The 27,054-nt window shown below is 40.2% G+C and overlaps 1 protein-coding gene across 1 annotated transcript; it reads left to right on the top strand.

The window, feature by feature from the left end:
* The first annotated feature begins 758 nt into the window (after positions 1–758).
* slc17a9b (solute carrier family 17 member 9b) lies at positions 759–25,964 on the top strand. Its single transcript, XM_080444093.1, has 13 exons — positions 759–1,221; positions 3,135–3,332; positions 6,915–7,054; positions 9,162–9,261; positions 12,463–12,593; positions 13,841–13,937; positions 16,593–16,689; positions 17,815–17,902; positions 18,649–18,683; positions 19,635–19,750; positions 22,410–22,465; positions 22,689–22,718; positions 23,386–25,964. The coding sequence occupies exons 1-13, from the start codon at positions 1,076–1,078 to the stop codon at positions 23,565–23,567; spliced, it is 1,416 nt and encodes a 471-aa protein (XP_080300219.1). The 5' UTR covers positions 759–1,075; the 3' UTR covers positions 23,568–25,964.
* Positions 25,965–27,054: the final 1,090 nt, after the last annotated feature.

Here is a 27,054-nt window from a genome sequence, read left to right as displayed (position 1 = left end):
TAATAAGACATGTTTATGTTTTGAAAGCCGTTGACTTAAGAAAAAGACAAGTCACTTGTTTGTGTTGACTTCCTGACTGTGTTAGCCCTGATACAGGACTATCATATCATGCCAGTCATCGATGAACTTCAACCTGATGTTTGCACTTTCTCCCTTTTTGGCCCGTACATCTACATAAACGTTAAAATTTCAAATACAAAGTGCTTACCTAATGGCCACAGATGTTACAATCATGTACGGTTCCTCAGAAGTACCCTTATCTTCCGTATTGTTCAATAAAAAGCATTTTAATCCGATCGGTAGCCATTTTCTCATAGTTGTAACGTATCAGAGTGCAATACATATCCCACCCGATAGGGTCGCGTAATTGAACTCATATGGTGAAAAACCTGAGAAAATGGCCACCAATCGGATTACAATGCTTTTTATTGAACAATACAGAAGATACGGGTACTTCTGAAGGCCCGGCCATAATACTATCATCCGGGGTCATGGGGTCAGCACTTTATATTTTAAATTTGAACGTTTATGTAGATGCACAGGCAATAAATGGAGAAAGTGCAAACACCAGGTTGAAGTTAATCCATGACTGTCGTATAGAATATATGACAGCCGTGCATCAGGGCTAAAAGACTGAACCCTACCGATGGCCAGAAGAACTGCGCGGCTGAGAGGAGAAGAGAACTGACACGTGGATTACTCCTCCTCTGAAGCATCAGGCAAACACACAACTGCTGTGTATAGCGTCGTTTCGGTTCTCCTTTCCCCCCGTTTGTTTGTTTCACCCCCCAAACCTCCACCAACGGTTTTAACCTTCCCCCCTTTAATCCGATCATCATCATCACGGTTATGGATCCATCATCATCAGCCGAAAACAAAAGATGTGTTTGTTGTTTCGCTGCGATCTAAACGGGGTTTGTGCTGTTTGATGCTCTAAACGACGTTCACTTTGGTGGTTTTTTCATCGACCTCAGAGAGAGATCAGTCAGACTCATATTAGTGCCTGGTTGTGAATAAACAGCCCGGGGGGAGAGGAGAGGGTGAGAGAGCTGCTAAAAAACCTCTACGACGTTGAATGGCAATTCTTCAAAAACATGGAAAGAACTGTAGTCCAGATCTGGTCTGTCACAAGGAGACCCATCCACCGGACAAGAAGCTCCTCGGACCCCCTGGATCATGTCAGAAGAAGACTTGGACTGAACAGAACACCTACTGGCCGAGGTATAGCATTCTTTTTTTAATAGTCTATATCAGTAGTGGTTCTAAAACTTTTTCTTGTCAATGACCCCCAAAACGATTTTTCTAAAATTGCAGATCTACAAGCTCAGTGCGTGCTATGAGCTTGTAGATCTGCTATTTTTCAATAGCCAAAGTATAAAAGGTTAAACTTATTGTGATGCTATATTAACACATTTTGCTGGGGACCCCCCCTGGTTTGAACCCCCCCAAGGACCCCTGGGGGTCCCCGCTCCCCGGACCCCAATTTGAGAACCAATGGTCTATAATATTGTTGCTGCAGGTTATTTATCCACATGTACTTTGATTTTAAGACTGAGTTCTCTCTCTCCCTCTCAGATTAAGTATTTTAGCTGTAGGCTATCCCAGTAGATAGGATACAGTTTGTATAGTCATCTATCTGTGTAAACGTTGGCTACTTTGAATCAATGTAACGTCACGATGACAGATCAGAAGTGTTCCTGAACTTCCTGATACTTTGTTTCAACTTTTGAGGTCTCCTCCTCTGGTTAAAACAAAGCAAAACAGTTGGTGAAATACAACATATTCATATTTGTTTTCACATTGGAGTAAAAAACACCTTTCAGTTTGCTGGTCTGAAATAAAACTTTTTGAGTAGAATTAGAAAGCATATCCCTATTGCCCCCAACGGCAGAGATGGAAAGTAACTAAGTACATTTACTCAAGTAGCCTACTGTTACTTGTATTATTCTGAGGTTCTTTTACTTTACTTTTTTCTTTACCATTTTCAATACTTTATAATTCTACTCCCTTACATCTCAGAGGCAAATATTGTACCTTTTACTCCACTGCATTTATTTTTCTATAAAACTGTAGTTATGAATTACTTTGCAGATTTAGAGTAATATTACAAAACACATATTAATCAAATTAAGCCCTATTTCATAGATTGATTATTCTAAAATAGCCAATCTACATCAACATGGCAACATGACACATTGTGAGCTTGTAGATCTGCTATTTTTGGAAAAGTTTGAAAAAATGGAGTACCTTTACTTTACTTTGGTACTAGTAATATTTGTTATGCCTTTTAACTTGTAACAGAGTATTTCTACATTGCGGTATTGCTACTTTTACTTAAGTAAAAGAGTACTTCTTCCACCATCATTGCCCAATGGCTACATGGCCTGTCAAGAACGTTTCTATTTGGAGTCTGGATGTCATCAGGAGTTGAGGACTGATCAAAGCAGAATACCTAAACCCAATTTACCATGATTTACCATGCATGTGGTCAGTTATGATAATTTACCATGCATGTGTCAATAATGATAATTTACCATGCATGTGTCCTTAATGAGACAAATACATCAAACTGTCATATGAATCCTAAGAAAAAAGTTGAGAAAGGGATCCTGTGTTCAGGTTCAGTTTCACCATGGGCACCAGTTGGGCTCTCTCTCTCTTTCTCGCTCTCACACACACACACACGCACACGCACACACATTATTCACTCTGAACAGTGGTGGAAAAAGTACACATTTTTGTAAATTAAAGTAAAAGTATCAATACTGCAATGTAGAGCTACTCTGTTGCAAGTAAAAGCACACAATTCAAAATGTACTTGAGTAAAAGTACAAAAGTATTAGCGTCAAAATATACTTAAGTAAAAGTACTCATTATGCACAATATCCCATTTCATATGTTTCCAAATGTATAAAAATCCTTTGAAAATAACCGATCTACAAGCGCAAAACTGTTTGTAGATCGGCTATTTTCAAATAGCCATGGCTGAAGTGGTTAGTTACAAGTTTTCAAATAATTATGGTGGATTAAAAGTACAATATTTGCTTCTGAGATGTAGTGGAGTAGAAGTAAAAAGTATTGAAAATTGGAAAATGTACACCTCTGACTCTGAACCCGACCTCTTCCCTGTGCAGACCAATCGCCCGGATATGGACCGTGGTGCTGTTGCTGGGGACCTGCCTGCTGTACTGCGCCCGCGTGGCAATGCCCATCTGTGCCGTCAGCATGGCGGAGCAGTTCCACTGGACCAAGAGGGAGTCGGGCATGGTGCTGGGCAGCTTCTTCTGGGGATACTGCTTCACCCAAGTCCTCGGTGGCTATGTCGCCGACAGGTAAGGGAAAAAAAACCTTGATACTGATATTACCTGATATTAAGGTTGGAATGGGAACCGAAGGAACCGTATCCAACATTTAGGAACCTGACTCGGTTAAATGTTGGAATCGTTTCCAGAACTGGTTTTATCACACTGTCAGAGCTGGTATGTGGACATCTGCTCTACAATTACAATTACAATACCGGTTCAAGGTTGTACTGTATTGTTACACATTATTTGAAAACTTTAGTTACTTTGCAGATATAAATTATTACATTATAAAACATACACTAACCACTTTAGCCCTATTTTATATTTTTATTGAAAATAGCCATCTACATGCTCACAACGCGTCGCAATGCAACTCGTTGTGAGCTTGTAGATCAGCTTTTTTCAAAACATTTTTGATGCCAATACTTTTGCACTTTCACTCAAGTAACATTTTGAACATTTTCGACACCTTTTACTTGCAACTGAGTATTTTTATATTGTGGTATTGCTATTTTTACTTAAGTAACATTTCTGAGTACTTCTACCACCACTGATAGATAATAACAACAACAGAATAATGATAGAAATAGTAAAAATATTTAAAGAAAAGAAAGAGGGAAGAGCAAAAAGGGAATAAAACAGAGCATCATCAAATGTACATGTGCATAAAGACTTGGTATATTGTATATACACCAACAGCATTTGCCATTTTTTCCCTGTAGCTGCCACCTATAACTTCACAGTATATCTGTGGTTCTCAAATTTATTTTCAAGGACCACCATAACTTTGAAAGTGTACACATGGAACCTAATGAACTCGTAAGGGTACATTTGTGCATAATTTCAATGACGTGATATGAATAGTGAGTAAATAAGAGTAAATTGTGGGTCACACCCTCACGAGGATATGTCTAGTTTGTTTGAAATTGTCATTGATTGTGCTTGCACAAGCTGCCTGCTTGTTAATGGTGTGGTAAGAGTGGTACCTTGTGCGTCACTAGTCAGCTTTGTTTGTTCAGTTTTGTTTTTCATGCAAAGCAATAAGACATCCTAATGAGGGCTGGATGCGTTTGTTATGTTTGCATGTCTAGATGTCCCATGGGAAATCATCACAGTCTTTTAAATAGATAGGTTTGGTTTTGCAAACAGAATTGTTACCCAAAGTTTATTTCTTAATACAAAACACTCTCCATATAAATTCCAAAGGGTTATTGTTTTGTGAGCAAAATAACTGAAACGTAGGATAATTTTAAACATGAATTATGTCTCATTTGGTCTCATCTGGTGTCCCTGTTCTGGGCATGTCATAATAGGCAAACATTCGGCAAAAACAGCAGCTACAAGCTCACAATGCAGCACCTTGTGAGCTTGTATATTGGCTATTTGAGAAGAGATTTGGTGTAGAGGGGGAAAAAAAGAAGGGGGCTAAGTACAGACCCCTGGGGGATCCTGGTCAATTAAGTATTTTTGATTGATTGATTGAATATTTTATTAGGCAGAAAATGTAAACAACAGCACAATTACATTTATAATACTTTGTCTAAAAGGTCCGTCCAAAAAAGTCCTTGCGGTCTTGTTTCCATTGGGGTCCTTGGTATTCAATTCATAGACATATATAGTAGCAACCAAACAGTTCAAATATCAACACAAAAATACAGAAAAAATAACACAAACAAAACCAAAAATGCAAAAAGAAAAAAAAACATGTACAAAAAATAGGGGGGGGGTCTGTCTAACGGGAAAATGGTACTACCTCCTCTCAAAATCTAGTATAAAGTATATAGGATTTATGAAGTTGTTAAAGTTGTTTTTATTTTGTTTCTCTTTTGTAAAGCGAATTTGAGTACTTAGAAAAGCGCTATTTAAATTGTATGTATTAATATTATTATAAATTACATTAATCATTTTGCACGAATAGTCAGTACTCAGTACCTTGTCCGAATGGACATGTGATTTTGACACTAAATCCGTTGAGGAAAAAGACCAAGCAGCACAAGTCATGTCTCATTTTGACCACATGTCCCTATTATGGGTGTGTAATTATACGTAGGCCAACATTCGGTGAAAGCAGCAGATAATACACAACAGCTCACAACAACATGACGCATTGTGAGCTTTGGAATAGAGGCGAAAAGGAGGGGGGCCAAGTATAGATCCATGGGGGACACCACAGGTCACCAAAGTATTTAGGATTCAAGTGTTTAACCAATGCGGCCAGGGAGACATCTAGAGAGTTCAAAGTTCTACAGCAACCAACGTTTACAGAACGCATCTGTGTCATTTTAGATTTTAGCTATAACCATTATTTTATTCTTTGGGCTATTCAAAAATAGCTATGAGCTTGTAGATCTGCTATTTTTGAAAAATCTTTCAACAAAAAAACATTTGAGCAAATCTTTGATGTCTAAAAGGTCCGTCCAAAAAAGTCCTTGCGGTCTTGTTTCCATTGGGGTCCTTGGTATTCAATTCATAGACATATATAGTAGCAACCAAACAGTTCAAATATCAACACAAAAATACAGAAAAAATAACACAAACAAAACCAAAAATGCAAAAAGAAAAAAAAACATGTACAAAAAATAGGGGGGGGGGGTCTGTCTAACGGGAAAATGGTACTACCTCCTCTCAAAATCTAGTATAAAGTATATAGGATTTATGAAGTTGTTAAAGTTGTTTTTATTTTGTTTCTCTTTTGTAAAGCGAATTTGAGTACTTAGAAAAGCGCTATTTAAATTGTATGTATTAATATTATTATAAATTACATTAATCATTTTGCACGAATAGTCAGTACTCAGTACCTTGTCCGAATGGACATGTGATTTTGACACTAAATCCGTTGAGGAAAAAGACCAAGCAGCACAAGTCATGTCTCATTTTGACCACATGTCCCTATTATGGGTGTGTAATTATACGTAGGCCAACATTCGGTGAAAGCAGCAGATAATACACAACAGCTCACAACAACATGACGCATTGTGAGCTTTGGAATAGAGGCGAAAAGGAGGGGGGCCAAGTATAGATCCATGGGGGACACCACAGGTCACCAAAGTATATAGGATTCAAGTGTTTAACCAATGCGGCCAGGGAGACATCTAGAGAGTTCAAAGTTCTACAGCAACCAACGTTTACAGAACGCATCTGTGTCATTTTAGATTTTAGCTATAACCATTATTTTATTCTTTGGGCTATTCAAAAATAGCTATGAGCTTGTAGATCTGCTATTTTTGAAAAATCTTTCAACAAAAAAACATTTGAGCAAATCTTTGAATACATATATTTTTTGAAACATTTTTAACTCAAATCTTTGCTTCTGGAGGTCCCTGGAACAAAAGATTGGACAAATGTTCGCTTTAAAATATATATATTCAAAGATTTGCACAAATCTTCACGATTTTTCTAAAATTGCAGATCTACAAGCTCATAGCTTGTATATCTGCTATTTTTGAATAGCCAAAGTATAAGATAATGGTTCAAATCCAAAATGACAGATGCTTTCCCCGTCTTCATGAGTTAAGCATGGTGACGTAATGGCCTCTCTTAATAAAGTCAGAAGAGTGTGCAAACAGTGACTGAACGGTGGTCTGTCATCTGATCTGTGTTCCTCCTCAGGGTGGGAGGGGAGAAGGTTCTCCTGCTGTCCGCGGCGGCCTGGGGGGCTATGACGGCCTTCACCCCCATCCTGGCCCACTTCTGCTCCCAGCCCATCTTCTCCATGACCCTGTCTCGCTTCCTTATGGGCCTGCTGCAAGGTGAGACTGCAAACCCTTTGAATCAATACACCAGTCTCACGTGAAGGAAATCAGTGCTATCGGGGCAGAAACCTCTTTATCTCATTTTTCATCTCCAAAACTTTGTGTTTTTTTACTTGATCATACTACAGTGTCACATAAAAGCATTAAAAGTAGCAGATCTACAAGCTCGAAAGTTTTTAACTTCTGCTACTCTGCTACTCGATCTGCTACTTTTGCAATTTTAGAATTTGAATCCTGAAAAGTACTAACAGTTTTGGACATATGCGGTTTCCACCCGACAGAGACAAAATCGTCTCTGATGGATCAAAAATAGTTAGTAGTCAACCTGGCATCCCTATTTTGGGCATAAGGATAAGGATAAGGATAATTCCTTTTAACAGGACGTTCATGAAAGTCCTTGCGGGCTTGTTTCCAATGAGGGCCTGTGAGCAATTAGGGGTTAAGAGTCTTGCTCAGGGACAGATTTCATTTCATCGACACATATGCTGGCGTGGCCTGGAAATCGTACCTGGGGCAACCAGGGCCTCTGGTTCAAAAATAGACTGTAGATAGATAAATTGCCGATCTACAAACTCACAACGCATCACATCGCAAAGCATTGTGAGCTTGTAGACCATTTATTTACCAATGATTCGCAACACAACTAGTTGCAACTTGCAACCAGTTGCAAGAAATTGCAGTGGTCTGAATTGACCGCAGTTTAGGGATAATGTTGCAAGTTGTTGTTGCAACTGGTTACAAGGTGTGACTAGTTTTGTTGCGTATTATTGGTGTGGAATGGGCTGACACTGTTATTAGACCAAGTACAGAATAGGGCATTCATTTATGAAAAAAACATGAAATAGGGAGATACAAAGTTTCTGCTTGCCTGCGACGCAATAGTCATTCAGGGGAGAGACGGCAAATCAGAACGAAAACTGTAACTTAACCCATTCAATCTGGGAAAGCATCTGTGTCATTTTAGATTTCTTTGGCTATTCAAAAAATAGCAGATGTACAAGCTCATAGCGCCGCACCGAGTGCCGTGCTATGAGCATGTAGATCTGCTATTTAATTATATTTAGTTATAAAAAAATATATATATTCAAAGATTTGCACACATTTTCACGATTTCTCAAAAAATAGCCAAAGAAATCTAAAGTGACACAGATGCGTTCCCGGATAGAATGAGTTAAGCAGTTTTGTTCTGACTCTCACCAGATCTGCGTTTGATCAGTAAACTCCGTCACGGTGTCTCTTTGAGCTGAAGTGCTGCGTTCGGCTTTTTCTAAAGCTCCTCCATGCTGGAACTTCTTATTGGGGCAGTGGTTCTCAAAGTGGGGTCTGAGGACCCCCATGGGTCCTTGAGGGGGTTCCAGGGGGGCAAAAAAAATAGTAAAAATGTAAGTTTAACCACTTATATTTAGGCTATTCGAAAATAGCCGATCTACGGAGCTGATCACAATGTGCAGAGCACAAAGTTGGGAGCTTGTAGATCTGCTATTTTAGAAAAATCGTTAGAAATGGTGTCCATTTGGAATGATTTTGAAAACCTTTAACAACACAAATCTTCTCGTATGGGGGTCCTTGGCACACAATTATTTCAGATAGGGGTTTTGCTCATTATGAGCTTGTAGATCTGCTATTTTAGAAAAATCATGAACATTTGCGTAAATCTTTGAATGTATATATTTTTTAAAAGCGAACATTTTTAAATCAAATCTTTGCTTCATGGGGGTCCCTGGAACTAAATATTTTGAGATGGCCAAATACATTTCTAAAAATGTTTTCTAAATCCTAACAGTATGTTGCTATATCAGTGGTGCTCCAACTTTTCCATGTCAAGGACCCCCAAAATTATATGAATTTGGCCACGGACCCCCATCTCAAAATATTTTCTTCCAGGGACCCCCAGAAGCACAGATCGGAGTAAAAGATTTTCGCTTTAAAACATATATTCATATATATGAATATATTATATATTTTTATAGCGTGGCACCCGCGCTATGAGCTTGTATATCTGCTATTTTTGAATAGCCAAAGTATCAAATAATGGTTTCCCTATACTTGTTGTGAGTGTGATCTTGAATAACTTTGCCATTCATCCTCATGTCTTCTTGTCTAGGAGTACACTACCCATCTCTGGCCAGTCTGTGCTCTCAGAAGGTGGTTGAGAGTGAGAGAGGATTCCTCATGAGCACAGTGGGTAGTGGTTCCTACTTGGGGTGAGTTGTGCTTTGTAACATAATCCATTTTTAGGAGTCCCTAAGGTGCAGTGTCTCTCCTAGAATTTTGAAAAGAACCTTGGGGTTGTATTGGGTACCTTAGCCAAGATATACGTCCACATCTGCTGCTCCACGTAGTGGATTCTGACAATAGGTGGAAAAAAGGAGTTGTGTCATGTCACTTAGATTTTAGGAAAGTGAAATAGCTCTATTCATGTTACAGTCACACTGATCAGCACTCGAAGTAGGGTAAGTTATTTACTTTTGTTAAAATAAGTGTTAAATAGCTCTATATTCTGATAGTACTCATTGCTATAGAGCATGGGTTTTCAACTGATTATGAACCAGGGACCACCACCCTGACTGAGAATCAACCTGGGGACCACTGTTGTGTTGGGAGGGGGGATATGGGCGAGGTGTGGGGGAAAACGCTTGAAATTAAATAATGACTGTTAAGGCCTTAATTTAATTTGTTAATTCGAGGTGAATTAAATGAAGCCCTTAACGGTAATTATTTAACTGAGATATGCTAGTGGTCCAGAGCTCAGAAAAGATTGAGAACTACTGATCCATTCCTTTCCCATGGTTGCCCTTATTCTGTTCTCTTATCCTTCCATATTAAACTCATGTTAACTAATTCATTGCAACATACTGTATGTATGAGCAAGCACATGCGATTGATATGGGCACATTTCCTACTAATGATGACTCAACCAGGTAAACCGGTACAGTTTCCTTTGAAATTCTAACTCCCATTTCTGTGGAAGTTCTTGACATCCGACTTCCAAGTAACTGACAACATTGATGCGTCATCATACATCATACTTTTTCTCAACTAGTGGTCGATAAAATAAAATATAATACAAATCTTCATTACTAAATGCATGGTCAGGGACCACATGCAATACCTTCACGGACCACCAGTGGTCCACGGACTACCAGTTGAAAACCCATGCTATAGAGTGTTTGTTCAGTTAAAGGAGTCTCCATGTCTCTCCAGCTCTTTATTAAACAGAAAATGCATTTTCAGTGCGCTCTCCTGATTGGCTTAAATGTTGTCACCTACCTGAAAATGTATTTACATTCTGTTTACTAAAGAGCTGGAGAGACCCCTGTGACCGAACAAACGCTCTGTAGCAATGATTACTATCAGAATATAGTACTTTAACCTTTTAACAAAGGGTTAAAGTACATATATATGTACTTTATATATACATATATATATATATATATATCACTTACCCTACCTATCACTGAATCTGGTGGGTCACAGATTTCGATGTTCTTAAAGGTGTTGTAAGTGATGTTTTTTTTGTAAGTGTTAAATAGCTCTACATTCCAGTAATCGTTGCTATACAGTTCAATAATAGAGGTCTCCTCGTCTCTCCAGCTTTTTAGTAAACAGAAAATACACTTTCAGGTCGCAATACCACTTTCATCAGGATACAGGTCAAACAAATGAAATTGGAAGTGATGAAAAAAAAAAAAAAATGAGCTGACGAAATTTGAATTGGAACACTATAAATTCAGGTTAGGTTCTTTCTCCTGATTGGATGAAATTGTTGACCCATCTGAAAATGTATTCTGTATATTGTGTATTTTTTCACAATATACAATATAGAGTTTAACTTAAACTTAAATAAATATAACATAATAATAATTATAATAAATAAATGGGGAATATAAAATGAATAGAGCCATTTCACTTCCCCAAAACTAAGTAAAATGACTGGCAAAGCGTACTTTATTCACATTCATTTGTGTGCTAAAAGTGTTATTTAGAGCCATTGCATGGTGTTTCACCATGCAATGGGCATGATGGAGAAATAAAAACACTTCCTCGTTTCACACTCAAGGAACACAGGAACAGCTGACAGATAGATGATGAACAAATATTTGGACTTAAATCATGTGTTTAAAGTATTTACAACCCAAGGTTGCTAGAGGAGAGATTTATGGCTGCTTTTTTACTGAAACTTCAACAAGATACGGACTCTGTATATAAGCCTGCCATGGCTTCCTCCCTTCCTTCCCTGCAATGCAACTACTGTTTCCTAATTTTATGTACTAACATTTTTATGTTAAACCAAACTGAACTAAACTAAGGTTCACCTCCAACCCTCTATGCTTCGTAGACCGGGTCCCCCAGGGGTTTTGGGCACCCCCCCCCTCTCTCTTTGCTGAAAATAGCCATTCTGCAAGGTGCAGTGTTTCTCCTAAAATGTTCTGTAACAAGAGGCTGGGGGGAGGATTTGGCCTCTGTAGACAGATAGACACCTTTATTGATCCCGCGGGGGGAAATCAGTCGGCCACAGGCAGCACAGCAGTTAAGAGTTACAGGTAAAGAGTAAGGAAAGAAAGTACTGTCGTATACAGCAATACAAGGCAAGAAAAAGAAAACGAGAAGCGCCGTCAATACAGAACAACAGTATACAATAGTATATAAACCTATTACCTAAACAACTGTCCTGCACTATGCAGGAAAACACACACAAGGTTACAGCGTCTCACCGTAAACCGTCCTAAAACAAATTAAGTGTCCCATTACAGTCGGTGCAAATGCTTTTCCAGCACTATGCAGGAAAGCAACAACACAAGGTTACTGTGTCACTGCAGCCTTTTTCAGACATATGGTTTCTTTAGGTAATTAATGAATGAAGGCCACATGATGTACCTTCCATGTTGTCTATGCATTTCTGTACCAATTTTTTAGAAATCGTGAAAATGTGTGCAAATCTTGGAATATATATTGTTTTAAAGCGTTGTTTTAAACATTTTTAACCCAAATCTTTGCTTCTGGGGGGGGGCGGGGGTGTTCCTGGAACAAAATATTTTGAGATGGGGGTCGGCGGCCAAATACATATAATTTTGGGGGTCCTTGACATGAAAAAGTTTGAGCTCCACTGATATAGAAACATACGTTTTTTTCAGAATACTGTTAGGATTTAGAAAACATTTGTAGAATCGACTTCAGGTCTTAATGGGTTAATAAATAAATAAAAATATCAAAAACAAAAACCTGCTTCCAGATTATTCGATTAACCTACACGAGCCAAATTAAGTCCGTTATTGGTTCTAAATATCGGTTTTGTTATATTTAATGGCCCAGCCCTAGTCTGTCCCCTGAAGTGCTCTTGATCATTCTGCACTTTTAATGTATTGCGACTTGTTGTGACTTGTTCGTTCTTTTTCTTTTCCCAGCACCCTGGTGATAGGAGGGGCTGGCTCCCTCATGTTGGACCTGTATGGCTGGGAGAGTGTGTTCTACGTGTCGGGGGTGCTCTCGGTCCTGTGGGCACACTGTATGTGGAAGTATCTGCTCAAAGGGGAAGGTAAACACCGCTGGTCATTCTGCCTCTGCCTGCCCTTACTTTCTGTGTTCTTGGGAGTTTTCGGTTGATTTCGTCGACTAAAACTATGGCGAAAAATGTTGGTCGACTACCTTTTTTCACTGAAGAAAACTAAATAAAAAGTAAATAAAAACTAAGCTATGATGACCAAAACTAAGACTAAATATACTGACAATTTCGTCAACAAATAAAAACTAGACTAAAATGTTAGTGAGGGACTAGTGGAGAAGAGATCCAGTAGAACTAAAAGACAAGTCATTTTATGTTTGGTTGCGCTCGGGTGTTGTACTCTGAAAATAGCAGATATACAAGCTCACAACGCGTCACAGCACGTGATTTTTTTGATTGTAAAATCAGGCATTACAACGCCACGGTACCGCCAAAATACATTTTAGTCGACTAAATCAACTGTAGATTTAGTCGACTATAACCTTTTGATGTTTAGTCGACTAAAACTAGACAAAAACGAAAACATTTCAGATGACTAAAATATGACTAAAACTAAATGGAATTTTATTCAAAAGACTATGACTAAAACTAAATCGAAATTTGCTGTAAAAATCAACACTAGTTCTTGGTCAGTGATTCTCTCAACCTTTTTCATTTCAAGGACCCCCGTTTTATATGTATTACTATTGAGCCATGGACCTCCATTCGATACCAAGTTGTACCTCTGAGAACCGTTTGCACACTTTCAGAGTTACAGATCTATAAGGGTCCATTTGGTTCCTGCTGTAATTATCAGTCATTTAGCTGGGGACCCAGCTAAATGACTGAAAACCAGTGCCCTTGATAATCATTTTCACATTGAATTCCCGCTTAAGCCTGATTTATTGTCCTGTGATTCATGTTCTTGCATCAATGATTGCAATAATTTTCTGTCCTACTTGTACATACGTCCGATACATGTGTTCTGAGTTCTGATGTGTTCAATTACAGTATGTACACGTCGCGTATGTCTTTCTAGGGTCTATCACACCTCTGTATAGTTATCTTTCTAGGGCCTATCATACCTCTGTATAGTTAGCTTTCTAGGGCCTACACTGTAGGCCCTAGAAAGATAACTATACAGAGGTATGATACTGTAGGCCCTACAGTATCATACCTCTGTATAGTTATCTTTCTAGGGCCTGTAATAACTCTGTATAGTTATCTTTTTAGGGCCTGTAATAACTCTGTATAGTTATCTTTCTAGGGCCTATCATAACTCTGTATATCTATCCTTCTAGGGCCTATAATAACTCTGGAGTCTCTGGGAAGCAGTGGGCCTCAGTCCAAAATGTCCAAGAGACACTGGCTGCGCCTCTTCAAGCAACCTGCTGTGTAGTGAGTTTAAAACCAAACACAACATTTTAGATCAGTTGTACACGGACTCCTCACACACGGCGGCCACACACATGAATTAAAGTTCTCAGTCGCCACGACTGATTTCAGCCTTTTGGATTCCATAGAAGTCAGCATGTCTTCTATGACTGCGCATGTTGCGCAGCGAAAATAGCCGATCTACAAGCTCTCAATGCGCTTGTAGATCGGCTATTTTCGGTTAATATTTTCAAAGATTGGAGCATTTGAAGTGGTCAAACTAGCAAAATGTTTAGAAGCATTTTCCTTAAAACCCTAATGGTCTCGGATATGTCATAAAAGTAAAGGTTAAAGCCCCAATCTGTGATTTCTTCACCTGGTTGGCAGTATGTAGAACAGCAGGAACAATATTACTAAAACAGTAATCAAGATTCATTTTACATATTGTGTTAATTGTTTAGGAAATGGCGCTAGTGTGGGGAGGGCTCCTTTCACACTGTTTCACAAATCACATAATAAGACTTGGCCATACACATTCTTTCAGTCGTGAGATTTTATTTTGCTTTAATCCAATGCACACGGCGACAGACAGGCAGACAGGCAGGCAGGCAGGCAGGCAGGCAGGCAGGCAGACAGACAGACAGACAGACAGACAGACAGACAGACAGACAGACAGACAGACAGACAGACAGACAGACAGACAGACAGACAGACAGACAGACAGACAGACAGACAGACAGACAGACATTCTCTCCGCCTCCCTGGCGGAGGTACATCATGCGCCCTCCATCTATAAATATAAGGAGCTATTTGCATCAGACACTTTTTGAATAGCAGGACTTGTCTCTGGTCAGCGTGGCTATCTGTTGGGTCTGTCAGAGAATGAGTTCATTCATTTCCTCTCAGCCTGTCCCTATGGCGTGGTTATTTATAGAAGCTATTTGTCGTTGCATGCAAGCAATCTGGCCTGTTTTGATGACAGCGGTCATCACTGTGGTTTCATAGGTCACCCTTTACACAATTTACACTGTAGGCAATGTTCTCAGACGCTCTCATCCAGAGCGACTCACAAGTGTGAGATCAGAGTAAGTAGAGTAAGTACTGTGTGAGGTCAGAGTAAGTGGAGTAAGCGTGAACTCTGGTCATCAAACATCAGGGTAACTAAATAGACACTGCAGAGAGAACAATGTGGTGCTTCCAAGAAAACTAGGAGACCAGGTAAACAATGAACGTAGCATCTGTCCAAACAACATGCCATCTAAATCAGTGCGTTCTAACCTGGGGGGCGGGGGGGGGGGGCAGATGATTAGCTTAACCCATTTAGACCTGAGGCCCATTCTACAAATGTCTTCTGACTCCTAACTGTTTTCTGAAAAAGTCAGTGGTGCTCCAACTTTTTCATGTCAAGGACCCCCAAAATGATTTTCTTTTTTTTTTTTAAGTAAAAAAAAGTGCTTAGGAAGCGAGATACAGCCTTTTTCAGTTATAAGTTAAACAAGGAGTGGATGGAGCTGCAAATCTTCAGATAATGATATCTTGGGTTCTAAACCGTTGCACCATAGCGGTAAAACACGTGAAACGTTAATGGCACTCAATGTGTTAAGACCTTTTTAATACCAAATTGGCCCAATTGTCAAATATTACATAAGAAACATTGTGAAAATATCCGATCTACAAGCTCACGAGGCCTCGCAAGTGCGACTGCAGTTCTGACTGCAATGGGGAGTTCATTCTACTTGATTGTACATTGGTGTCGCGTTTAATCAAGTTTAAATCAGGCCATTTTCACCTAGCTGTCAGATCTAATTCATTGTACAGCGAGCTTAAATGGTAAGACCACTTTGGTAGAGGTTTGGGTTGTGTAGTTACCTTGCCATGATGTAACTCCAAAGGTAGGCAAGAAATCAAAAATAATTGCTCCATTGATTAGAAATTGATAATTCAAAATATGCTCCTCATTGACTTACATTGTACGGTAAAACAGCTCTCAAAGTCACTCTTTTAGCACATAAATGAACCCAAACATAGCTGATTCAGATAATATAGAGCATCACCAAACCCAGTACTGTTTTAAAAAAAAAAAATTATGTCAACTTCCTGTTGATTTTACTATTTGAAGATCTGGATCCGAATCCGCCGATCCAGTCCGGGTTTTCTACTTATTAAAAATGGCAAAATCAACAGGAAGTTGACATTTTTATTAAAAAAAAAAACAGTTCTGGGTTTGGTGATGTTCTATATTGTCTGAATCAACTTTGTTTGCGTTCGTTTTTGTGCTAAAAGAGTGACTTTGAGAGCTGTTTTACCGTACAATGTAAGTCAATGAGGAGCATATTTTGAATTATCAATTTCTAATCAATGGAGCAATTATTTTTTATTTCTTCCCCACCTTTGGAGTTACATCATGGCAAGGTAACTACACAACCCAAACCTCTACCAAAGTGGTCTTGCCCTTTAATGCAAGTCTTATTGGTTTCACCCACATACTATTTGCCTCAGCAATTACTGACATTATCATTCAGACAAATACGGTAGAAGTGACTTCAGTTTCTACTCTGCTCAAAGCTAAAGAGACTTCTGTTCTTTCACCATATAATGTCTAGCAGTGGTGTCATTTTTATGTGGAAATAAAGGTGCGAGGTATAATTTTTCCTCTCTCTTGTCCTTGGCTGATGACAGCGCTGTGATTATTACACACCTTTGCACAGCGAGCACCTTCTTCACACTGTTGTCGTGGCTGCCAACTTTCTTCAAGGACACTTTCCCCGACGCCAAGGTAATTTCACTCCTCCATCCCCAGGGTCCCTCACCACCACCTCACTGAAGAAAAGTCAAGTTACATTGAAGAAGGATGTATAGCTAATTACATTAAAGGTGGTGTAAATGTAGCCTGGTAAACCCTCCCTCCGGAAATCTCATTTCCATTTGATTTCAGGAGTGAGTCTGGCCTGATCGCCCATTCTGCAATATTGGCTGTGGGCTGGAGTTGGGCGGGAGTAATACCGTTGACTGACAACCCCTTCAGCCAATGATCGTTGTTCCCCTTCAGCCAATCAGCAGTTCACCAGACTAATGTGACGCAACGGGACTTTTGAGACGGCCATGCCCAAAATAGGTTGCCTTATTCGGATACATGCGTGTCACTGCCCGCCCCTGCCGGTTCTCTAATTTTTTATTTTTAAATAGGCTCTGTCATGAACTGGCCACAGAAACAATTGCGGATCGTTCCATTTTTGTCGGCTGCACTCGGTCCCATTCGGGCTCACTCGGACTCGCCACCTGATTGGCCAACTGTCGCTGTCAATCACAGAACGATGTGCGACGACGCTGATAGGCTCGTCCATTTGGTGTACGGGCTAGAAACGCCCAGACAAGCCTTCAGGCCAGACTCCTTCCTGAAATCAAATGGAAATGAGATTTCCGGAGGGAGGGTTTACCAGGCTAGTGTAAATGTTGCTTACGTGTTAAATAGCTCTATATTCTGACAGCAATCATTACTATAGAGTGTTTGTTCAGTAACAGGAGTCTCCCTATCTCCCCAGCTCTTTAGTAAAGAGAAAATAAATGTTCACCACGGGATGCCAATTCGATCCAATCAGGAGAGAGAACTCATACAACAGGATACAAGTAAATAAAAAAATTAGCAGACAGAATTTTACAGAAACTGTAAAGCAAGCTGAGAAATTATCTTTGTGGCGTACTCCCTCCTGATTGGATGTCATGTGTAAGCTTGTAGATCTGCTATTCTTTTTGCTATTTTTGAATTTTAATTACAGTTTTGGACATATTAGGTTTCCACCCGACAGCAATGATATATCAGTTACAGCACCTTTTACAAGCATCAGTAGCTGAAGGCAACAAAACCTGACCTGGACTAACTCAAATGTTGTCTTCCATTCAGGGTTGGGTGTTCAATGTCATTCCCTGGTTGGTGGCCATTCCATCGTCTCTGTTCAGCGGCTGCCTGTCCGACCACCTCATCAGCCAAGGTATGTCAGGCCAGATATGAAAAGGTAGAGTACGGTACACACATCCACGCCTATGCCCAGGTGCAGACCAAACAGGAAATTCAACAAAAAGAAAATTGGTGTCCTCGCACCAGTAAAGAAAAAGCTCCTCTCATTTAACCCATTAAGACCTGAGGCGATTCTTAAAAATGTTTTCTAAATTCTAAAAACAGTTTTTGAAAAAAATAAAAATGTTTTCAATATTTTTCAAAAATAGCAGATCTACAAGCAGATCTATAAGCACGGCACTCGGTGCCGTGCTATGAGCTTGTATATCTGCTATTTTTGAATAGCCGTGTGTGTGTGTGTGTGTGTGTGTGTGTGTGTGTGTGTGTGTGTGTGTGTGTGTGTGTGTGTGTGTGTGTGTGTGTGTGTGTGTGTGTGTGTGTGTGTGTGTGTGTGTGTGTGTGTGTGTGTGTGTGTGTGTGTGTGTGTGTGTGTGTGTGTGTGTGTGTGTGTGTGTGTGTGAATTCATAACTCATAGCCCAAAATAGGGCTGCCAATGTTAAAAAACCTTTCAGAAAGTTTCCTCTTTCAAGCCATTTCACAATAGGGTGGCTGCAACGCAGAGGCTATGGTTATTTGAGGGTGCTTGGCATGGAAATGTTTGGAAACCCCTGCATTAGTTATGTTGTATTAAGTTGAGAGATTGATTGTTGATAACAGAGCTGCTCTTCCATTGTTTCTCATATACCCATATTTCTTTATTTCTCTCTTTATCCCACCAGGATTTGATACAGCCTCTGTAAGGAAGTTGATGCAGGTATTTGGGATTTCATGTGTGTTTTGTTTTCTCTGTGAAAAAGCTAAGTCCTCTCTATATCTTTTATATGACAAGATATTTTCCTTGTAAGCTCTGGTAATAGAGCACCGAAGTCTGACGTAATTTACACATCCTACCTGGTTTGCGGTTTTCCACCCCCGTTCTGAATTCCCATAGACGTCTTTAATATCGCGTCAAATATGAACTGTGTTCCAAAAATAAACAAATGATCCCGGCGGTTTGACTCTTATGGATATGAAGCATCAACTGACGGTGAGAAAACGATAATGTTACTTCCGCCGCATTCGTTACATTTTCGCCAGAAACGGACTGTATCAAATATAAGTGACTGACTATCATAAACGATACAGAACCTCCTCCCTGACAATATCGCCGAGACAGTTTGTTTATTTTTGGACCACAATTCTTATATGAGACGATTCTAAGATGACCCAATGTTATTCTCCATAGCGAAATTACTTTAGGAACCAGGGGATGAACGAGTGACGCCAGGACTTCTGTACTCTATAATGTCTTCTCTCTCGCGGCTCTCTTAAGTAATATCCCAATCAAGGTTATTATAGTTTTTATTTTTATTTTGTTTAGATTTTTCCTTTTCAATTTCAGTGTAGTTTGGATTTGTTTTTTAAAAGCGGGTTTTGTAGTTTAGTTTCAGAGGCAATTATGTGTTTTTTTAATGAATCTAACATGGTTAAAATGGAGTTTGAAGTTACAATGGGTTTATGTTGGTTAAAAATGTACATCAAACATCTAAACAGTGAATCAAGCAACTTAAAAACTCAACACAGCACACAAAAGACAGAGTAGACGTTAACATGACCCCAGAAGTATTTTAAAGTGAAATACCCCTTTAACTGCGGCGCTGCCTCTGAACTGCATTTCCCCCGTGGCGTCAATAAAGTTCTGTCTATCTCTGTCTCTCTCCATCAGTTCTTCTCCATGGGAGTCTCCAGTGTGTTTACTCTCCTACTGTGTAGGACCCACACCTTCCCCTGGGCTGTAGCCTTTGTGTCGGCCACCATGGGCCTCACCACCTTCAGCCACAGGTATGTCTATGTACGGGTGCAACAGTTAAATGATCTTATCCATTGAATCAATTATTTAAAAAAAACAATATAGAAAACCAATCATTTTATTTAAAAATAATAATCAATCCCTATTTTGGGCATGTCCTTATAGGTGAAGATTATAGGTAAAGACTTCCAAATATAAATTAAAAGTTGCTGATCTACAAGCTCAGAACGTGATGTGTTGAGTGCTTGTAAATGGCCTATTTTCACTATTTGTGTACGACAGTATAATTGTGTGACAAAGTATGTATATAAAAATGTGGTTAATCAATTCAATTTATTAAAAAAAATGTTATTAATAGGAGTGTTTGTGTTCAGCTTTTGTGCCTTGTGAAAGTGGGAGTGTAGATCGGCACAAAGTCAGTGAGAAACATGAAAAGTTCTAAAAATGGACCAGGAGGCAGACTTAAAGAAAAGAAAAAAAGTTTAGACAGAATTTGAGAACTCTAATTGAGACAAGGACCTAGTGTAATGTTACATATCAACGTACAACAGGTCCTTGACTCAGCAAGTGCCTTAAAGCACAATGACACTTAAGTAGGTTTGACTTACAGTATGTAGTTACTCTGCTGTGATGTTACTCCTGTTGAATAGAAAGTGATCAAACTAAATAGTCTCCTCACTGACTTGCATTGCATGGTGAAACAGCTCTCAAAGTTACTCTCATTAACACTTTCTATGAAGTTTGGATAATGTAACTTATAAGGCTTCATGACACTCGTTATAAATGTTTATAATCATGTTTGACAACCTTATTATAACAAGGTTAATGCAGTATTATTAGAGCTGGTCATAATGCATTATAAGCTCAGTGGAACAGCACATTATAACGTAGTCAGTTACAAGGAGACAGAAGTGCTCTGACGTAACATAACGCAAACAAAGCAGATTGGGTGAAGGGTAGTGATAGGTTCCAAGTGTTCTTTTGGTGTGTTTGTGAGTCGCACCACACCAATTGTAAATGTGACCCTTTCAGGTTTTGATTGATCAATTTAACTCATTCCCTGCCTAGAACGACTAAAACGACTTTTGTCCTTTAAGCCCCCTCTGCCAAGAACGACTAAAACGACTTAATTTTTTCAAAAAAAAAAAAAAATCTTTTTTTTTCTTTTTTTTTTTTTCTTATTTATTTATTTCTTTTTTAACCCAAAGACCAAGGAGATATGATTTGTTGAAGATCTAGACTCCCATCCACTTCCTTGTTAACTTAAAACTTAAACATTTTGTATCTCGGCTCCTGAGTACTTTTTTTTTTTAATTAAAAATCTCTGGCAGTGGGCAAACGCAAAAAAATAAAGTTCTGGCAGTGAATGAGTTAATACTTTATTGACAAATTTTAAAAACCATGCCAAATGGATGACACAAAAAGCCAAAAGCTTGTTTCCATTGTGGTCCATTAAACGTTCAACTCTCAAACATATGGACATGACAACAGTGCAACAAAACAGCTTCACAAAAATATAGAAAATCAAAATATACAATTTAGAATCCTGAGTGTTACTGTAACTCTGTTTATAGTGTAGGGTTTAACTGCCTCAACCCTATTATACTTCGTTGACCGGGGTCCCCCAGGGGTCTAACCTCGAACCACTCCTTTTTTTTTTTTCGTGTATAGACGCAAAAAAAGAAAATCTCTTCACCAAAAATATCTACAAGTTCTGAGCTTGTAGATCTGATATTTTCGCCTATTATGACTTGGATTGGGACACACTAGGGTTCAAGTGGTTAATGAGTCTGCTTCACAAATATAGAAAATAAATTTACGATTTGGCACTAAAAAGATTCCAAATTATTCCAAATACTGTTAGAAAGATTCAGCCACCAACGACAGCAGGCTGAAAACGGAGGTACATTTTCCTGGACACAGACCTTTATTTTCCTCTGCCTCTGTGCAGTCATATTTAATCCTTGTATCAGTGTGGTTATTAACGTTACAGCAGGGCTATTGAGGTGGCTGTGAAGATCAGATAAAGGAGTGTATCTTGTGAAGATCAGATAAAGGAGTGTCTCGCAGCATCTTATCAGATGAAATGATAAAGTCTGTGACAGACTGACAGCGCCAGTGATGCGAGTATCCCTGACGCACGTCAAGTACGTCAAGCGTCAAATCGTCTCTGTATTCGGCTGTGAAATGTACTGTATTGTTGTCTCGTGTTTTGCACTGCAGAGCCTCCGTGCCTGCTGTCTGTAATGTCCTTAAATGCTGCCTGTAGCCGGCCGTCTTGCATGGCAGTCAGAACATAAACAGTCCACTGTGGCACTCATCTCGTCATTGCATATCATACATACATATTATTGGCTTTTAACCGCATCGCACCGACCCGAATTATACAAGATAGGCCTGCGTACCAAAACGCACATGCAAGCACGGACGCCGGGAGTCCCGACTGTGCTCTGTCGTTCCGTTCACTGTCTTTCTGCGTTGTTTCTAACTCATTTTGGATGGTCTGTAATGGTCTGTGCCACGCGTCGACGGTCCAAAAGAGAACCGAGCACAACAGGCTTTGACTCATCATCCAACTGACGGCTCCAGTGTGACTGCAGCCGTTGTGAACAATGAGTGCGTTTGATATTGTGCACGTCTGACGCTTGCAGTGTGTTAGAGTCTTAAGTGATGTGTGTGTCTCTTTGACAGCGGGGTGTCTGTAAATGTCCAGGACCTGGCTCCCTCCTGCGCTGGAGCGCTGTTTGGTACGTTCCCAAAATGGATGCTCACAGAAGCATCCATTCACTAAGCAATTGTGAATTTTTTATCTTGATTTTTCTTTTTTTTTAATCACACTAGATTCTATTAATCTCCTCATTAGATTTAGCTTGTTAGATTAGCTTATTTAAAGTTTCACTTTAACTGTTCCACCCTTCATCAAGTACAAAACTAAAATGGTTGTTATGTGCTTTGGTTTCCTCCCCGCAGGCGTTATGAATACTTGTGGAGCCTTCTCGGGTGAGTATTGTGAGAACCAAAACATCTGTGATCTTGTTCTGAAAGTTCTGAAACCGTGGTTGTGTTTTGGCCCTTTCATGATCCATGGAGTGAAATAAGTAATCTGCTCCTCTGAACTCAGACTTGAGCTGTAGCGTCTCCTGTCAGTCATGTTGGGCTCCTGTGAGCCGTGCATATTTCATAATGGAGGCTGTTGTCAGATGAATGAATAACGGAGAGAAAGGATGACAGTTAAGCGGTCCCGCGGCCGGGAGCGGGCTATGACGTTTATCACTTATTTGCACAGTTTGCATCTGGGAACGCTAGTAGGCAGAACTTTAAAGACGGGGTGCCGTGATTTTCAGTGATTTTTCCCCCCCTAAAACATAATCATCAGGTATTATGGTTATACTAGGAGGAAGATTTTTTTCAAAAAAGTATACAGACATTGTTAAAATTATGTTTTATGTGGACACGCCTCCAGCTATCCGCAGTTTGCAGACATAATTAATGTAAGGCAAGGCAATGTAATTGGTATTGCACATTCCAACAACAAGGCAATTCAAAGAACTGAGAGTTGCAGCAGACCTGCAGTTTTCTGGTAGTTTGTTCCAGACATGTTCGGCGTAAAAAAACCTGAACGCTGCCTAACATACTGCTAAATCTGTAACGGCGTGTTCCTGTGCAGGGGTCCTGATGGTGTACTTCTCGGGCTACCTGATCGAGACCACAGGCTCGTGGGCGTCGGTGTTCGCTCTCATCACGGTGGTCAACCTGCTGGGTCTCTGCACGTTCCTGGCCTTCGCCGAGGCCCGCCGCGTGGACATCGACTCTGCCAAGGCACGCTACCACGATGTCCACATGATCTGAACTGTCGAAAGTCCAGGGAATCATTCTTGTGAGGGGACCAGAGCAGTCTGCACGGGGGGCGGGGGGGACCAGCAGCCAAACCCACAATACCTCACACCAGAGTACTATCTGTGGGACTGGAGGTGGCACATACAGCTTCCATTGTGGTTTGGCTCAGTGGTTGGTTTTAGTAGTACAATAATAAGCCTACAAACAGAACCTGCACAATGCTAGTGAAATCTTATGGAGCTGAAGCGTAGAATTGTGAAACCTTAAAGCCCAGTCCAGACCAATGATTTGCAACGTGACGGAACCGTTGCAGAGACAGTATAGCAGCGGTCTGAATTACCCCGTCGCAGGTCGGCGCGTGCCGTCTCATCGCGCCGCCAGTGATTCTACACGTTCAGTCGCAAGCAAAACGTTGCAGAAGCTATCAAAACATTTCACCAATCACGAGCGTGTACAGCTCTGTCTGAGAACACTCACGCTCACAGATGTAAACAACCAAACAACGACGGAGGAGAAAGAAGACCTGCTTATCAACCTTTTGGCAGAATTATCATGTTAAACCAGTTTAAAGAGCGACTCCAACCAAGTCACTAAAAAGAATGCCATATGACTTGCAGTATGTTCTCTCTCTCTTTCTCTCTCGTGTGTGTGTGTGTGACACAAAAACACACAAACGCACAAACAGAAAAATAGAGCGAGCAAATGGGAGAAAGCAAAGGAGAGCTATTTCAAGATGAGTATCTACAATATTGTTGTTGTCGGGCAGAAACCTCTTATCTCTATATTCTAACTTTTTGTGTTTTTTGTAAATATATGCCCTACTTGATCATAGTACAGCGTCACACAAAAGTATCAAAAGTAACAGATAAAACAAGCTTCGCGACGCGTTTTGAGCTTGTAGATCTACTCGTGTAGATCTGCTTGTAGATCTGCTACTTTTGCTATTTTTGAATTTGAATCCTAAAAAGGAACAGTTTTGGACATATGAGGTTTCCACCCGACAGAGACGATGTATGCAATAAATGTAATGGGTTGAAGTGCTATGCAAACAGTGTCTGTCACCGTCCAGTTTAGGGGGAGCCACGTTTGTTGTTTATCACGTTACTATGGTAACGTCAATCGGTCGCAGCTCTGTGCCTGGGTGTGGACTGTCCTGTTGTTTTAGGATTTTGTTGCAAGTGGTTGCAACTAGTTGTGTTCGAATCATTGGCGTGGACTGGGCTTAAGAGCGGAAATTACAGTACGTATGAAGAGACGCACTCTTAGGGTCGTTTCAAACGGGGAGCGGTGGACGCGGGCGTTCTCGCTCGGATCAGCGGGGATCGCGCCGCTATCATTATTGTTTTGTCCTCCTGCGCGTAGCGGGGGGAAAAAAAGCTCACCACAATCCTGCCCTTGCCGCCCGCAGGCGTGTGCACAAACGAGCACGAGCGTGAGATTTTTTTACGGGACCGCGCCCGCCTGCCTCTCCGCCCCTCAACTTCTCTGCGCGTCCCAAATAATCGCCCGCCTCTCATTGAATTAATTACACAGACGCGTCGGCCGCTCCCCGTCTCAGACGACCTTTAAGACTGTTAGGGGCTGTGGATTGGTCAAGAGGACAGGAAGTAGTCCTGTAGTATTCTCACGTAGCCAGACAAATCCGAGATCTCCACCGGCGCCTACTGATACATCTGGTGACATCTTGTCTAAATTCAATGTAGGGGCTAAAAGTGGGTGGAAACTATTTGGAGATAAAAAACAAAATAAAACCAACTGCATTGCGCAACCAATGCATAAAAGTATAGAGCCCTGAGGGACTCCGCTCAACCGTATGGGGTTTAAGCGGTTAATAACGTAGGTTTGTTAGCTGAGATTTTCTCCTACATTGAATTTAGATTTTCCCAGACGTATCCGGTATAGTCTGGCTATATGAGTCTAGTCCTGCAGTTCCCTCACGTCTCTGTCTCACTCAACTGACGGCTTGCGTAGCAACTGTGCTGTACCGCTGTTTCTGTTTTACGTGTCATATTATGTCATTCTCATCTGCCCGTCAAGAATGTCCTCAAGCCTGATTTCTACTTCGTTGTACGTACAGCCTTTGCGTCGCTGGCCCGGAAATCTGTTGTTGTTGTCGGCGAGCGACCGGGTCGTACGACGAATTGATGTGTAAAGATGTGTAATGGCTGTTTTGATTGAGAGATGACGGAGGTTTTAGACTCGCCAGTTAGTTTATGACAGACCAAGATGGTGGGAAAAAAAGGTTAATTTCAGTGAACGAACGATTTCGTTCCCGGCAATGATTCGTTCAAATGATTCGTTCAAATGATTCGTTCACGTTCTCGTTCAGTAGCGCTATTTTCTAGGGTTAAAAATTTACTCGAGTAAAAGTACAAAAGTATTGGCATCAAAATATACTTAAAGTACCAAAAGTAAATGTACTAACATATTTGAAAATAGCCGATCTACAAGCTCACAACGCGTTGCGATGCGACGCGTTATGAGCTTGTAGATCTGCTATTTTCAAATAGCCTATGTATAAAATAGGGCTAAAGTGGTTAATGTATGTTTTATAATGTGTGTAAAACACCATCGCGGGAGCGGTTTTTTTTACGTTGCGCGTGAACGTAACAGTTTCAGAAAGTGAACAAGCTCGTTCACGTTCGCGGCAAATGAACTAGTTCTTTTGAACGAATTGATCATGAACGACACATCACTACTTCCTACCCTTGGGCAAATCTGGGGTGGGGGGGGCGGGGGCAGAACAGGGGAGGGGAGAGGCTGTCACACCCCAATGCTCTTATTAGTAGGTAAGCTGTCTCTCATCGCCGAGTGACACCTCATTACCAGGTGGCTAATTACTTGTCCCCATCTCCATGGTGACGAGCTCATCGCCGTCATCCTGCTTTTTCTTTTTTTCCCTTTTTATTCCCGAGGGGGGGTTAACCCATTTTGACCGGGAACGCAACCACTTTAACCATTATTTTATACTTTGGCTATTAAAAAATAGCAGATCTACAAGCTCATAGCGCGGCACAGAGTGCCGCGCTATGAGCTTGTAGATCTGCTATTTTTTAATAGTGCAAATCAGAAAGTAGCCTATTTCTGAATATATATATATATATATATTTTTCAAAGCGAACATTTTTAACTCAAATCTTTGCTTCTGGGGGTCTTTGGAACAAAAATATTTTGAGATGGGGTGTCCGCGGCCAAATACATATCATTTTGGGGGTCCTTGACATGAAAAAAGTTTATATTAAATTGGTATTAAAGCAACACAAGACTGTTAAGAATTAGAAGAGATTTGTAGAATCCCCAGAAGCTAAAATTTGTGTTACAAATGTTCGCTTTAAAAATATAAATATTTATTCAAAGACTACAGGACAAAAATAGCAGATCTACAAGCTCATAGCTTGTATATCTGCTATTTTTTAATAGCCAAAGAAATCTAAAAATGACACGGATGCGTTCCAGGTCTAAATGGATTAAAACACAGATGGGTGTGGCTTAGTCACAA

Source organism: Gymnoscopelus braueri, assembly GCF_963280865.1.
Source record: "Gymnoscopelus braueri genome assembly, chromosome: 12".
Taxonomy (NCBI): domain Eukaryota; kingdom Metazoa; phylum Chordata; class Actinopteri; order Myctophiformes; family Myctophidae; genus Gymnoscopelus; species Gymnoscopelus braueri.
This window is presented reverse-complemented; position numbering and strand designations above follow the sequence as displayed.

Excerpts from the sequence above, each read along its gene's own strand:
- slc17a9b (XM_080444093.1), top strand. The coding sequence starts at position 1,076 with ATGGCAATTCTTCAAAAACATGGAAAGAACTGTAGTCCAGATCTGGTC. Across the intron at positions 22,466-22,688 it reads CTGCGCTGGAGCGCTGTTTG|GCGTTATGAATACTTGTGGA; the intron begins GTACGTTCCCAA and ends TCCTCCCCGCAG. Across the intron at positions 22,719-23,385 it reads TACTTGTGGAGCCTTCTCGG|GGGTCCTGATGGTGTACTTC; the intron begins GTGAGTATTGTG and ends GTTCCTGTGCAG.